At 40.0% G+C, this 14915-nt stretch overlaps 1 protein-coding gene across 2 annotated transcripts in view; it reads left to right on the forward strand.

Moving 5' to 3' along the window:
• ATP8A2 (ATPase phospholipid transporting 8A2) overlaps nucleotides 1-14915 on the forward strand; it is a 633600-nt gene that overhangs the window by 456068 nt on the left and 162617 nt on the right. For both annotated transcript variants that reach the window (XM_054015410.1, XM_054015411.1), the window contains exons 28-30: nucleotides 5435-5509; nucleotides 13422-13544; nucleotides 14713-14791. In XM_054015410.1, coding sequence (XP_053871385.1) covers nucleotides 5435-5509; nucleotides 13422-13544; nucleotides 14713-14791 — 277 coding nt within the window. The remainder of the gene's footprint in view (nucleotides 1-5434; nucleotides 5510-13421; nucleotides 13545-14712; nucleotides 14792-14915) is intronic.

Genomic DNA, 14915 nt, shown 5'->3' on the forward strand with positions numbered 1-14915 from the left:
TTCGTGGATAAGAACCTCACTTCTTCAGATGCACTTGCATCTGAAGAAGTGAGGTTCTTACCCACGAAAGGTTATGCTCCCAATACTTCTGTTAGTCTTAAAGGTGCCACAGGACCCTCTGTTGCTGGATAAATTCATGGTGGTTAAGTCCATTAATGGCTATTAGCCAGGACGGGTAAGGAATGGTGTCCCTAGCCTCTGTCTGTCAGAGGATGGAGATGGATGGCAGGAGAGAGATCACTTGATCATTGCCTGTTAGGTTCACTCCCTCTGGGGCACCTGGCATTGGCCACTGTCGGTAGACAGGATACTGGGCTGGATGGACCTTTGGTCTGACCCGGTACGGCCTTTCTTATGTTCTTATGTTCTCAGCTAGGAGAATAGGAGAAATAGCAGCCCTAATGACACAATCCTCCTATCCCCCCGTATTCTTTCAGGACAAGGTTATGCTCAGGCCATATCCAGAGTACCTAAATGCTGATTTGAGCACTTAAATGCATCATATGGACATCTTGCTTACATGCCCGAGTTAGAAAATTTGGCTCAGTTTAGGCAAATGGAGTCATTGGGCACTCAGTTGCATAGCTCAAACACCCCTTTGTTTGTTATAACCTGCTTTTATTAAGAGAAGGAATGTTGATTAGGATCTTGGAGGGTTATCCAGTTTTTGAAAAAGTGCTACCAGAGATGACCAGAAGGGACTTTAGTTTAATACTTCCTCTTAGCTAGCCTCTCTAACAAGATAACATCCCTGAGTACTCTATTGTCAACAGTGGGTACAGTACCCTGGCATGATGCCTTTTAACCAAGAGGCCAGAGTGCTACCTAGTGATAACATCTGGGTAGAAAACCAGTGGGGACTGTGCTAATAGCTAATTTATGTAACTGGTATCTCATTTCTGTTATCCTTGTCCATCTTCCCTCCTTCCCTTCTGCTATTACACTGACTTTTTGCACCTCATCTTGAATTACATTGTGAACTCTTTTGGGCAGGGGTCATGTCTCATACAGTGGGGCCCTGATCCTGACTGTGCTGTTGGGCACCATCACAATTTGATAATAATGAGACGTAATAGCATAGGTGAGTAGCAGAGTCTTCAGAGGCTTGATCATCTCCTTGCATGTGGGCATATAACTCCCATTGACTTCTATGAGGTTTTGGGGGTGAGTGCACGTCTTCCATGATGATAGGCCCCAGATCTTTACACTGTTCAATGCTCATGTTTTGAAGAGAAGGCATAGAAGCAATATGTTCGAGGGGAAAAAATAAATTTCAGGGTGTCTCTTTCTGTATAATTAGAGAGGAATGAAAGACCAAAATGGTACATTTTTGTAATTCCAGTATACTAAAATATCAACTGTTGTAGCCTTCAAATTAAGACAACAATAGAAGGAATAACATCTGTTCAGGATTTTTTAAATATATTAGCGTTAAAATTTAGGAAACATCTACTATTGAGATTGCTTCTATATCCTTATAAGCTATTTATCTGACCAACTCTTGCTGTATAATTCTTAATAATTTAAAAGAAAAAATCAGATTAAAACTTGGAATAATTGGGAAATTGGCAGAAAAGGTTATAGAGGCCTTTAATTTTAAATGATATCTGCTTAGGGTGGGTTGGGTTAGAAAAAAATTGTTTTTCTACTACTGAAAGAAAAACAATTTTCTTTCTCTTTTTAACAGTTAATAAGCAAAGAAAAATAGCAAAAAAACATTCCTTGGTAAGTCAAGTGAATTTCAGGAAGCCAGGCCTACTCTGTCAAATCTTATTAAAGAGTTTCTCTAGCTATATTATAAATTGGTGCCATATATACTCTAATGAAGGGATTATATTAGGGCTATGTGCGCTTGAGCAGGAATTAGAGCCTTGCATTGAGAGATACATCTGGAACAAAGAGGATTTTAATCAGGATACATTATTAATGAATTGCATATGAGATACATAAACCTGCTTTATTAGGCAAACTGTAAATGAGCTTATTTGGTAAGAGCATGCAAAATGTGTGTGTTAAGAGAGGATATTTTGAGAATTTAACTCATCTCTATTTAGTAAAGGCATCTGGCTGTAATTGGTGCCTGTGGCAATTGTTGATACCCTGATTATATTAGCTTTCCATGCCCCTTAGCAGGATTGGGAAAACATTTCTAGTACTCGTTAAGTTGTCTATTATCAAGACATCATAAATATACACATTTAGAATAGATGATTTGCTATCCCATTGCCTTAGAGCACTTAAATAAATTAGTTCCTACTGTTGCAAGCATTAATGTTGAAGTAATAATTATGCATAAAGCAATAAAATGCAATTAAAATTGCCTTCAAACTTACTGGAGTGGGAACATTTTCTGAAAATGTCACTTGCTCTTTTCTTAAAATACATTCTAAAGCCAGGTGGATAGACTGTGTGGCTCAGGATATTGGTAATGGAATATTGAGCTTTTCCCCTTTAGATTACCAGCTTGCATCAAGCTCAAATCAGTATCGGCAAAGTTGTTACATCTGTCAGCTATTCAGTGACCTCTACAATGAGGTGGTTGTCTGACTTCGTAGTGTGCAAGTGCCCACGTACAGTTAGCACTGAGTTTTTCAAAAATGAGGGTCATTACATATAAAGAATGCAACCACGCTTAAAGGCCGAAACTATGGACTGTGTCTCTGTCTTTAACATGCTCCATTTTTCCAAACGTGCTCCATTTTTGGATACTGCGAAAGATAGTACATAATATTACCTAGAGATCTCAGATCTCTGCAGTATTAACCATAATAAAGTAAGGTAATAATAGTGTGTCAGCCTGGATTTTCAGTCTTAGTTTTCAGTCATGAATTTCCTTGCATTGAAGTCAGACTTCATATGTTCCATGGACATATTTTTTTTTATAGCTGAATTATAAATAAGGTGTTCCAACCGTTTTGGCAGTCAGGCAATAGTTAAATTGAAAAGAATGTTTCTTTTCCAGAAAAGCCATTTAATAACATTTGGTCCATTTGCTCCTAGCAAGACTATACTCAAGCAGTGCAAACCCCAGGAGCTTGGCAAGCCAGGCAGACTTGGCAAGTTTTCCTAGCGACTCACCAAGTCTGAGTCAAGCATGGGTACTTGTGGCTTGCACAGCTTCAATTGTATTTAGTATTTCTTGTTAATAAGAACATTAAGACAGAGGATTTTTTTCCATAACCTCAAAAAGTAATACATAGTCTGTAAAAACAAATAGTATTTAACAAACTACACATGACAATTTATGGCTTATGTCAGCTTCATAATAAATATATTTGTATATTATTTTACACTGAGACTCCATGATTTGTGTTCCTTGACATTAAGATATTAAGGAAATAGACCGTGGATTCTTGTTGTGTTGATTGGCATTTGCTAGTGTGAAACCCTGCAAAAGACAAGCATAACCATTATTTTATAGTATGTCATAGCCATACAACTCCATCTCATGTGTAGAAAGAGTGTAATGCAAGTAAGCTTGTGTAAGCATTGAAAATACAGCATGTTCTCATTTTGCTTCAGTTTTACTGTATGGATCCTGCTAAAAGGAAAACTGTCAAGTTTGGATTTTAAAGTACCAAAATATTTTTTTTAAATCTGTGTTTTTGTTCATTCTTGCCCATCTAAATAGTATTTCCTTTGAAACAAGTGCATTTGATTATCCAACATATGATTATTTCAATAAAAGATACTTGAGGTTTCAGAAGATTTTGATTTTTCCTCTAAAATGTCTAGCGCCTGTAACTTATAACATTTAGTCCGAGAAACTTAATAAAATGCTACAAATGTTATTTGTATAGCAAAGTCAGAGACAAACTTTTCAAGGGGAAGAGGTTTGAAAGAGTCACATCAATTTTCTACTAAGTTGTCTAACTAATCAGTGATACTACGTAATCTTTCTAGTGAGGATTTAAAAAATCTTGCAGGGACCAGTATTGTTAGGTAAGAAGCAGTTAGTAATAGTGGTCAGGTGCTTGTCTTCTAAATGGAAAATCTGTTACTTTTTGTTTGTCTGTCTGTCTATCTATCCTATATTGGTCCTCATGGCATTGTAGCATCTTGTAAGTTAAATATTTCACAGGATTTTATGTTTTCCTTCCTCCCCTTGTTGGCAAGAATTTTTTTATTGTGGGAAATCTAAATCAAACAAATGAGCTATGTATTTTTTCCCCGCAAGAAGTGAGTGCCTTAGTCATGGGCCAGCTGCAGAGAAAGCCCTGTCTCTCATTTGCACAGGAGGCTGACATTTCCATTTTTTCCAAAGGACTGTAGTTGTCATGGGAGGTTATGGTCTCAGAGACCATGATGATTCCTTAAGTAGCCTGGGCTAATGTCATGGAGAGCTTCCAGTCTTGTTACCAAAGCCTTGAAGTTGACTCTGTTAATTGGGGTTCCAGAGAACTGAGCAGAGCACTGGGATGCTTGTGTTGCTGAGGAGGCAGATGAACTGCTGTATTCTGAACTTTGAACTGTAGAAAAGGAACCTGGATCCCCACTGCCAAAGATCTGGGAATATGTTTCAGAAAATTAGCTGTATTTGTTTCATCTCAAGAGAAGAGGTTCTCAGACTTTCTCCACCTGAGTCGCCCGAATCAGCTATGATATCTTGTTGGAAATACAGTCTCAATCTTTTTGCAATTCTACCCACAGTCCTTTAGTCATGAAAGCAGTGGGTGGGTTCTGATGCTGGGATGCTCTTGGAGAGGCAGGTTTCTGCTGGTTTTGTGTATGGTGGGTTCTCAATGTGAGGCCAGGAGAGTATTGGCTAGTGGAAGCCCTGATGGAATGGAGGTGTTGCTTATGGAAATTAGAGAATTTGAATGCTTCTTCATCTCTCATGTTTTTTTCCCCCCTCACCTGCTCTGTGCATTGCACCTGGGATATGTACTTAAACATGTCAACAAGCTGGTTGAGCAATGTGAGAAGTAAGGTCAAGGAAGCTGGCTTCTCACCATTTTTAAGCAGAACTTGCAAGGCAACATAGCATTCTGGTTGCAGTAGTTTCTAAGACTTTCCTAGAATTTCAGTGGTGCTGTTTTTATCCAGATAGTGTCAAATGGGACATTACAGACTTCAGAACATGTTTACCAAGCTGTCATGGAAACCAGGATAGCTGTTAACTTTGCACACATTAACAATTTGTCGGTAGTCTATAAATAGTTTTAGGGATCTTTTTTTTTAGTGCAATGATGCAAATACTACAAATTGCTCCATCAACTTAGTGACCTAACTTAAATAAGCAGTTCTGTAGCACTATTTAAAATGCAGGACTTTAAAAGAAACAACTGTGGGACACTGCTGATAATTATTTTTAGAGCACAGTAAGCAGCTGTCTTCAGATGGTGGTCCACATTCCACACCCTTCTCTCCTGTTCAATATATTCATTCAGCGCAATATTGATCTAAAGTTTTGTGTAACTTTCTTCTGTTTCAGCTTTGGTTTGCATTTGTTAATGGATTTTCTGGGCAGATTTTATTTGAGCGATGGTGCATCGGCCTATACAATGTGGTAAGTATTCCATGTCTCGGCTTGATGGTATGCAGAACCTCAGTGACATTCCATTGTTGTTTATGTCTGTGCAGTTTATCTCAGCCATCCATCTGCATACATATTATGAAGTACAAACACATTTTTAGGGCCTTTGTTGATCTGCCCTAGACTGTAGATGCAAAAGATCCTGGATGTTTATTTTTAATCACAGCAAATGTATTTGGAATAGTGCCTTGAAAATATTAGCACTTTTATCTTAATAATATGCTTTCATTAGATCTCTGTATGTTTATGCAATTCAAATTGTTCAAAGTATTTCAGACTATTTTTTATATTTAAACATTTTTATTTTTCTTCTTTTTTCTTAGTCAACATAAATATGTATTTGTCTTGTATCATGTTTTTGGACATTTTGTCCTTTATTCATTATTGTATTATGGTAGCTTCTAAAGCCCCTTATCGTTTTCATCCATGGGAGGCCATTTTTAGGCATTTATCTTCCACAATTAATATTAAAGATTTATTCTGTTCCCTGGTTTTATAGAAACTTGGTCTATCAATTCACTGACATCTACTAGTGACATTATTAGTTACATCTAGTCTGGTGCCTGGATCCACAAAGCTAGACTAAGGCAACTGGGAAACTGCAGGAACTTTTGCCAACACGTGTGAAATTTCCCCATTGTGTGTTGAGTTTTTTTGGAAATCTTTGGGATTTTTAAAAACAAATTTACTCCAAATATGTGAAAACACCAAAAGTCATCAAATAAACGGTTTATATCATTAATGAATAGTTTTACGTAAAGTTTACTTTTTATTTGACCAGGACTTGTTTCAAAATTTAAAAATTATAATCCCACACAACCCAATGTCAAATAAGAGGAGATTTTAGGCCAGAGATTTTACATTCTCTCAGTTCTTTGCATCACCCTCACTCAGAGATCTTGAAGTTTTCCTAAAGCACCCCACTCCATCTCTTCAATTCACATATTTGCATCTATAAATCTTTTAACATGATCTCTTTTCAGATTAATCCAACTACCCTGAATTAAAGCACTTTAACTGGCTACTGCTGCTGAAAGCAATGAAGAAGTAGTGAACCATATTGCCTTTGATTACTGTTATTAGGTCTCAGAATTAACATTTTGGTTAGTTCTCTTCAGATGAATGGCAGTTCAGTCTAATCCTAAAGCTATTGTTTCATTATGTCTATATATTCCAGGGTCACTAAAGACCGAATCCTGCAGAGTGCTGGAGGCACTCAATAACTCAAAGGGATTAGGCTTTAGGATATCACTGTGGGGCACTATTCTGCTACTCTCACCAATGCTGAATAATCCTTTACTTCTTCATAAGTAGTCAGGGGTGCTGCTGGAACAATTTGTATAGTGGGGGTGCTGAGAGCCATGGAACCAAACAGTAAACCCTGTATACAATGGAAACCACTTCAAGCCAGGGGTGCGGCAGCACCCCCCACCCCCTCTAGTTCCAGCCCCTATGTAAGTAGTCCCATTACAGTGTTACTTAGTGTGGGAAAGGTTGGTAGAACCAGAATTCAGGCCTTGCATAGCCATAACCAGATGGGCTAAAAGATCTTTTTTTAAAGTGAAAACGTAAACACTGCAGAAAACTTGGGAAATACCAAAAATCCCTGAAGACACCCTAAATCCATCCTATAGCGTGGAATCTTCATGGAGCGCATTAGACTAGTGGCCTTAGTTTTGGCTCTCATATCCCATATGAGAGTGCTGCCATTGCAGCCATCTGGCCTGTTGCTTTATGACTAATTTAAAAGATTACATCATTCATGTAGAAAATGTGCTTGCAATTACTGATCCCCGCTAATATCCAGCCCTGTGTGGAACTGAATCTTCACCTAAACTCTCCAGACATAGTATGCATTGCTGGCAGGAATCACAATCCAGCATACAAGCAAGAGATTTTGTAAAGATAATAAATAAAACTACATCTAATCAGAGATTGTTAGCTGAACTGTAGAAAATTGGATTAGAAATTAATTTCCTAGCATGAAACTGACAGTTTAGAAAATGGGTGAAGATGAAGGAGAGAGAGTATAATTTTAGGCTATATTATAATAAAACTTTGAATTTATAGTATCTTCCATCCAAGGCTCTCAACACACTCAGCAAATGAATTAAGTCTCCGAGGACCTGTGTAAAGTAGGTATGATTGTCACGATGGTACAGAGGAGGAGGTTTAGGCACAGAGAAATTAAGGGCCCAATTCTGCAACACTTACCCACATTGAATAGCCGTTACTCATGGGAGTAATCCTTTTGACTTCAACAAAACTATTCACATGCCTGAGTGCTTTTCATTGTGAGTAAGGTTTGCCCGAATTAAGCCCAATTGACCTGCCCAAGGTGCTTCAGAGTCTCCCTCTGACACAGGCCAGGATCTGAAGGTACATGGCCCTAGCAATCCCTCTCCCTTCTCAGGACCACAATGTGGGGTTGAGCCATCCACAGTAGTTCTGGAGCTGAGTGTTCCTTTGAGAAGACCGAGCATCCTTCAAAAAGGAGAGGCCTAGCAACAGTGCCCACAGCCACAGCTGTCAGTAGCACAAGGTGTTGGGGGTGGGTGCTAGCTGAGCCCATTTTACTCCCAGCCCCATAGAGCCAAAACTTTGGGGGCACATGCCCCCCAGAAACCCCTCCTCCCAGCAGCATCAGGAACCCCATAATGTCAGCAATTCTGGACTATGAGCTGTTTCATGACATTGGGAGATTGACTGTTGGGTGCAAGAGGGGTGGGTAAGCGGGTAGGTAATTAACTGAGCAGGGGAACAGGATTTTCGCACTTCTTGTAGTTTACTGCTGCATGGACCCATCCCTGCCCCTGGATGCAGCAGGGAGAGTTGGATAACCCTTGAGGGCTTAGTGGTCTCTGAGCCCCACATGTTGTCAAATTTATTTGATATTTTTTTGGTATGTTAAAGGTGCCTACAGCTGGGGGGAGGGATAGCTCAGTGGTTTGAGCATTGGCCTGCTGAACCTAGGGTTGTGAGTTCAATCTTTGAGGGGGCCACTTGGGGATCTGGGGCAAAATCAGTACTTGGTCCTGCTAGTGAAGGCAGGGGGCTGGACTCAATGACCTTTCAAGGTCTCTTCCAGTTCTAGGAGATAGGATATCTCCATTAATTAAAAAAAAATTAATTATATAGGAGGTTTTTTTAATGATTTCTAGAAATTGAAATAAAAAAATGAAAATGTAAAAAGAGGGGGTCTGTTGTCCTAAGGAGAATGGGGAGAGTTTGTAGTTTTTAAAAGGCACTAATAATGCTAGATAGAGGAGTAGTTGGTTAGACTGTATAAAGCCCTTCAAAATAAATAAATCAAACAGTAGGCAAAATCTGGGTCACCTTTTTCATCCAGAGTGGTGGTAGAAGCAAATATTAAGGGAGCTGCACAAGGGGCTGTGGCTTAATAGGGAATTTTTAGATGTGATCATTTAAAAACCTCAATACTTGAAATGCCTCAGAAGAATCAGGCGATGCACATTGTTAACCTAGGGAATTATGTGACCATGTTATTGTTATATTCATTCTCCCTCCCTGATTCCTACCTCCACTCACCTAAGCCTTGCCTTTAATTAGATTGTAAACCCTTTGGTGCATAAGAGACCATATCTAATCTTTCTATTTATATGCTCCCTATCACCATAGTGTATGAGCACTTCACAATCTTTAATGTATTTTTCCTCACAACACCTTGGTGAGGTACTATTTGTCAAAAACGAAATGTGGAGGGTGGGACCTAATGGTGGAAGTAGTGGCAGTCTGGTGTAGTGCTTGGCGTGGTGGCATCTGAGCCAGGATCCGAAGTCTGAGGTTGGACCTGGACTCAAGAGCGGGTTTGGAACAAGGCAAGAATAGGGTTGGAAGCTAGGCTGGAGCAAGAACAGGGTTGGAGCAAGGTAAGGCTTGTGGATGGAGTTTGTCATCACTATCAGACAGGGGAGAGTTCCAAGAATGAATTTAGCCTCTCTGTAACAGCCTTGTATTCCTTGAGTGCCCCCACTGAATGTTTGGCAGGCTTCCTGCTTCTGATGTACTTGTAAAAATGTTACTATTAGTTTTAGTGTCTTTTGCCAGTTGTTCTTCAAATTCTTTTTTGGCCTGCCTAATTATACTTTTACACTTGACTCGCCAGAGTTTGTTCCTTTCTATTTTCCTCACTAGGGTTTAACTTCAAAGGATGTCTTTTTGTTTCTAACCACCTCTTTTACTCTGCTTAGTCAAGGTGGCATTTTTTTAGTCCTCTTACTTTTTTTGGCCAAATTTGTGTGTGTGCATAGTTTAAGCGTCCAAAATGGTGGTATCCTCTTAATACCAGGCACTCAAGTTTACCCATCTTACTATTTAGACTTCTTGTGTTTGTAGACAAGCACTTATAAAATTTGTCAGTATTTAGTTGTCTGCCTTTGTATGATGTAATTGAACAGGACTCTTTTTTGTTTGTCTGTTTCTCTTCAGTTCCTACCTGTAATTTATCAACCTCTGTCGTCTCCTCTTTACCAGGATATAGAATATCCCCTTTAATAAATCCTCCCCTAAGGGATGTAGCTGTCCGAACTGTGTGCTCCTCTGCACCTGTCAGCTTTCTCCCAGCCCTTAGTTGAAAAACTCCTCTATGATCTTTTTAATTTAACATTTCAGCAATCTGGTTCCATTTTGGTTTAGGTGGAGCCCATCCTGGACTTGAGTTTCTTACCTATCAGCCTACATACGACCTCCAGGACTTCTCTCCTACTTTTCCCTATGTTACTGGAACCTACATGTACCATGATCATTGGCTCCTCCCCAGCACAGCATATAAGTCTATCTTGGTGTCTTGAGAGGTCTGCAACCTTCACACCTGGCAGACAATTCACCATGCAGATCTTCCAGTCATCACAAACCAACTATCTACATGTCTAATAATCGAATCCCCCATTACTATTACCTGTCTCTTACTAATAACAGGGGTCCACTCCCCCAGAGAGGTATCCTCAGTGTGAGAGGATACCGTGACATCATCTGGAAGGAGGGTCCCAACTATGGAATTACTTTCCTCTGCTCCCGCTTGATGTTCTCCTTCCCCGAGACTTTCATCCTCCTCAACAATATAGTTGGTCATTCGGTTTGGTCATTCAGGTACATCACTGGACGAAACAGGAACAATAGGTGACATTGATTGAGAAACTCCTGAAAGTCCCAGCAGAATTCAGATCTCTCTGCTAGTGGATCTTCAGGCCTAGGTCCTGGGCTATCGTGGCTAATGGTGAGAGGGGCCCAGGACTGCTGGGACATGAGTGCAGGAAGGTATTTTCCCATTATAGCTGGGCCACTGGTTCTGGTGGTTTGAACTAGCTCTGCCATCTCAATGGCAGAAGTGCCTGCAGATTTCATTTTGACTGTAAGGGGGCACTTATAGGCATAGAAAAACCATTTTGGCCACTGGGCCTGATAGCACAGTCTGCCCAAACTCAGAAACTGAGATGTGGAGGGTCAGGCCTAGTGGTTGGAGCAGAGGCAGTCTGGTCTAGTGGTTGGTGCAGTGTCAGCCAGGCCAGGAACCGGAACCATAGGTCAGAGCCAGACTCAGGAGTCAAGAGTGGATTAAGAACAAAGCAAAAGTAGCGCTAGGAGCAAGGCCGGAGCAAGGGCAGGGCTAGAGCAGGCTAAGGCATGTGCAGTCAGTCACCACTTTCAGGCAGGGGAGAGTTCCAAGCCATGAACTGATGTTGGACAGACTGAGCTGCTGTTTCTCCCATGAGGCTTATATATCTGCCCTGAGAATCACCAGACTAGCTCCTGGCTTGTGGAGTGGCTGAAGCCTAGCACAGGAATGACTCAGGGGAGATAATGGAGGCCTATAAAATCATGAACGGTATGGAGAAAGTGAATAAGGAATTATTTATCCCTTCACATAACACAAGAACCAGGGGTCACCCAATGAAATTAGTAGGCAGCAGGTTTAAAACAAACATAAGGAAGTACTTCTTCACACAACGCACAGTCAGCTGGTGGAACTTGTTGCCAGGGGATGTTGTAAAGCAGGAGAGTATAACTGGGTTCAGAAAAGAATTAGATAAGTTAATGGAAGATGGGTTCATTAGTCTCCATTAGTCAAGGTGGTCAGGGACTCAAACCTCTGACTGCCAGAAGCTGGGACTGGACAACAAGGGGTGGATCACGTGATAAATTACCTTGTTCTGCTCACATCCTCTGAAGCACTTGGCACCGGCCACTGTTGGAAGACAGGATCCTGGGCTAGATGGATCATTGGTCTGTCCCAGTGTGGCCATTCTAATGTGGCTTAATCAGGCTTTTGTTCAGGGATGACTCATCATCTCATACCATGTCCCGTTTTAGAGTTGGAGAACTGAGGTGCAGAAATCTGAAGGGTGAGATTTGGAAAGGTATTTAGGAGCCTAAAGGTGCAGATAGATGCCGTGGTGGATTTTCAAAATCTCCTAGGTACCTAACTCCCGTTATCGGGAATTTAGCATTTTTAAAAATCCCACTAGGTGCCTAACTCCCAGTAGGAGTCAAGTCCCTAGGCATTTTTGACAGCCCCACTGAGTCCTATCCACATTTTTAGGTCATAGACTCATAGAGTTTAAGACCAGAAGGACCACCAGATCATCTAGTCTGACCTCCCTGGCCTAAATACCTTTAAATCTGATCCTATGTCTACACTGCAGTTCAACACTCATGACTGACTTGAGCTCGGGCTATGGGACTGTTTAATTGTGGTGTAGATGTTCTGGTTTGGGCTGGAGGCTGGGTTCTGATACCCTCCCACCTCGTGGGGTCTCAGAACCCAGGCTCCACCCCAAGCCAAAATGTCTGCACTGCAATTAAACAGCCCCTTAGCCTGATCCCCGTTAGCCCAAGTCAGCTGGCCTGGGCCAGCCACAGATGCACTGTAGACATACCCTCAGTGACTTTCCCCAGATCACACAGAAATGTCTGTGGTGGATGAGAATCCTATGAGTCTGTGCCCTTCGTAGCACAAACAGGATCCTGATCCTGACTGGGGCCCTTGGGTTTTAATGCAATACAAATAATAATACGTCCATATTTATTTCATTCAGTGTAAACATTGTCTGTAGCTGCTATCAAAAAGTATATAGGTGCAGAACAGTAATTACTAGACAAAGTTCTGAACTCCAAATATCTCATAAACAGATCTTTCCTCCAAAAACTCATGTGAAAAAGCAGAAACAAAATAGAAACAAAATGCTGGTCTCTGTTTCTTTCTCTAGATGTTCCTCTGACCTAGCAATATCACTTCTTTTTTGTCTGGATTCAGTCTGAGTTGGCATACTCCTATCAAGGTTCATGCCTCGCTTAGACACCACAGAAGGCCAGAAATAACAGAATCTAGAATGTTCTTTATTTTTTAGAAGTTTTTGTCTGATTTCCACATTTACTTGCACTAATGTCTTTATAATCTTTGCTTTAGTAAAACAAATGAAATACTTTCACAGCTCCAGTTGCAGCTATGTTTGAACCAACTTACCTCAAATCTTTTCCATAATGTACATGCCAGCCTTTCTTTTTCAGGCTTTAGATACATTTTAATGTAACTAGGCTAGTTGTCTAATAATATGACATGAAATACTGATGCTCAGGTTATTAGTTAACAGCAAGAGTAAGAACTACCTTTTCTGGCTTCTTTTTGTGCTTAGGTTAAGTACAATCAATAATAAGAATTATGAATCACTGCATTTCAGGTTTTGGTTTGATTGAAAATTATGTCAAATTACACTCTAGGGATGAGGTTCTGTCCCAACTGAACTCAATGGGAGTTTTGCCATTGACTTCAGTGGCACCAGAATTTCACCCTAGATCTCAAATATTATCTTGGACCTACTTATAAAGTTAATAGGTGTTTTTTAATTACTGTTTGTTTTCTTTGTAGATTTTCACAGCATTGCCACCCTTCACTCTGGGAATCTTTGAACGATCATGTACTCAAGACAGCATGCTTAGATTTCCCCAGCTCTACAAAATTACTCAAAATGCAGATGGGTTCAACACGAGGGTAACAGGAAATGTTTTATTTTTTAAAAAAATTAAAAGAAAAATATTAGCATTATATTTTTAAGTCTTGTTTTTTTCAGTGTTAAAGGCCTCATTCAGTTTTATGCCAGCATAACTCCCTTGAAATCAGGGTTGTCCTTGCTTCCTAAAATGTTGTGTTCTTTTGAAAATAATTTGCTGTTTCTGACTAGAAGAGTACTGACTAGAAGAGAGGCCTGAACTAGAATGATAGTCCTGAAGTCCATCCAAATTTTGGGGATGTTCAGATTCGGGCCCATAACTGAATATGAATTTTGCAACTCATAGCTGACTCTACCTAGCAGTATATGGCCTGTCTGCATCTTTCAGAGAAGCTGGATGAGCTGTGCCTGGTTTTTGAGTTTCATATTGAAATGCTGCCATAATCCTACCTGCCAGCCTTGCTAAATCTCTTTTTAAAGTTTTTCTTAAGTTAGGATGATTTTATTCTTCCTGTCATTGCAGAGGGTTACGAATTTTGCAGATAAAGTTACACTCTTGTATTTTCTTTTAATATTTTGGAGAATATCCTACACTTTCTGTTTCGTTGATTTACTGACCTCTTTGTGCTAAGAAATTTCACCATTTGATGTTCTGGGTTTTTTTAATGAGTAATTAAATATACTCTTGAAACAAAGCAAGGTCCTAGGTTTGTTTTGTCAGAGGGATTCTAAGATTTCAAAGAACAAAATTGCAGAATATGCAAACCTCTGACATATGAGAAACATAAGACTTTTAAATGGAACATTGTGGGGTACAAAAAGTACTTTTCTCCATTAAAAGAAAATAAAGTAACTGTTTCATTGCATTAATAGTCCTGTCTATCATCATGATAATTTGAGCGATTAAGCAAAGGTGAATCCACCTGCTCATATTCTGATGAAGATTTTTGGGGGTAGTATCTTTGCCCTAGTATAATCTGACATACTGTATTTAAAAAATCCTTCAATTGAAGCAGAGTTGTCTGGTGATAGCACAGAAATTACGTAAAAAGTGGATGAGGAAATATATTTCAGAAAAGTTCAAGTATTGCAGTTTAGGAGAAACATTACACTCTGCCAGTAAATTTCACAATGAAGCATTTGTTGGGAGTTAGAGAGAGATCAAGATTTTTGGCGGACTCCTGACTTGCTTGGTTTGTTTTCCCTCAGGTTTTCTGGGGTCACTGCATCAACGCCTTGATCCACTCCATCATTCTTTTCTGGTTTCCACTGAAAGTGCTGGAACATGGTAACTGCTTCTTTATTTCAAATGTCAGCAAGTAGCATTCAGTCTTCCCAGTGCCAATGTGTTTGCAGAGCTGGAGGTCACAACTGGTTCTAAGAAAACTAATGATGATAGACAGTCGGACCGG

Source organism: Malaclemys terrapin, chromosome 1 (assembly GCF_027887155.1).
Source record: "Malaclemys terrapin pileata isolate rMalTer1 chromosome 1, rMalTer1.hap1, whole genome shotgun sequence".
In the NCBI taxonomy this organism is placed as follows: domain Eukaryota; kingdom Metazoa; phylum Chordata; order Testudines; family Emydidae; genus Malaclemys; species Malaclemys terrapin.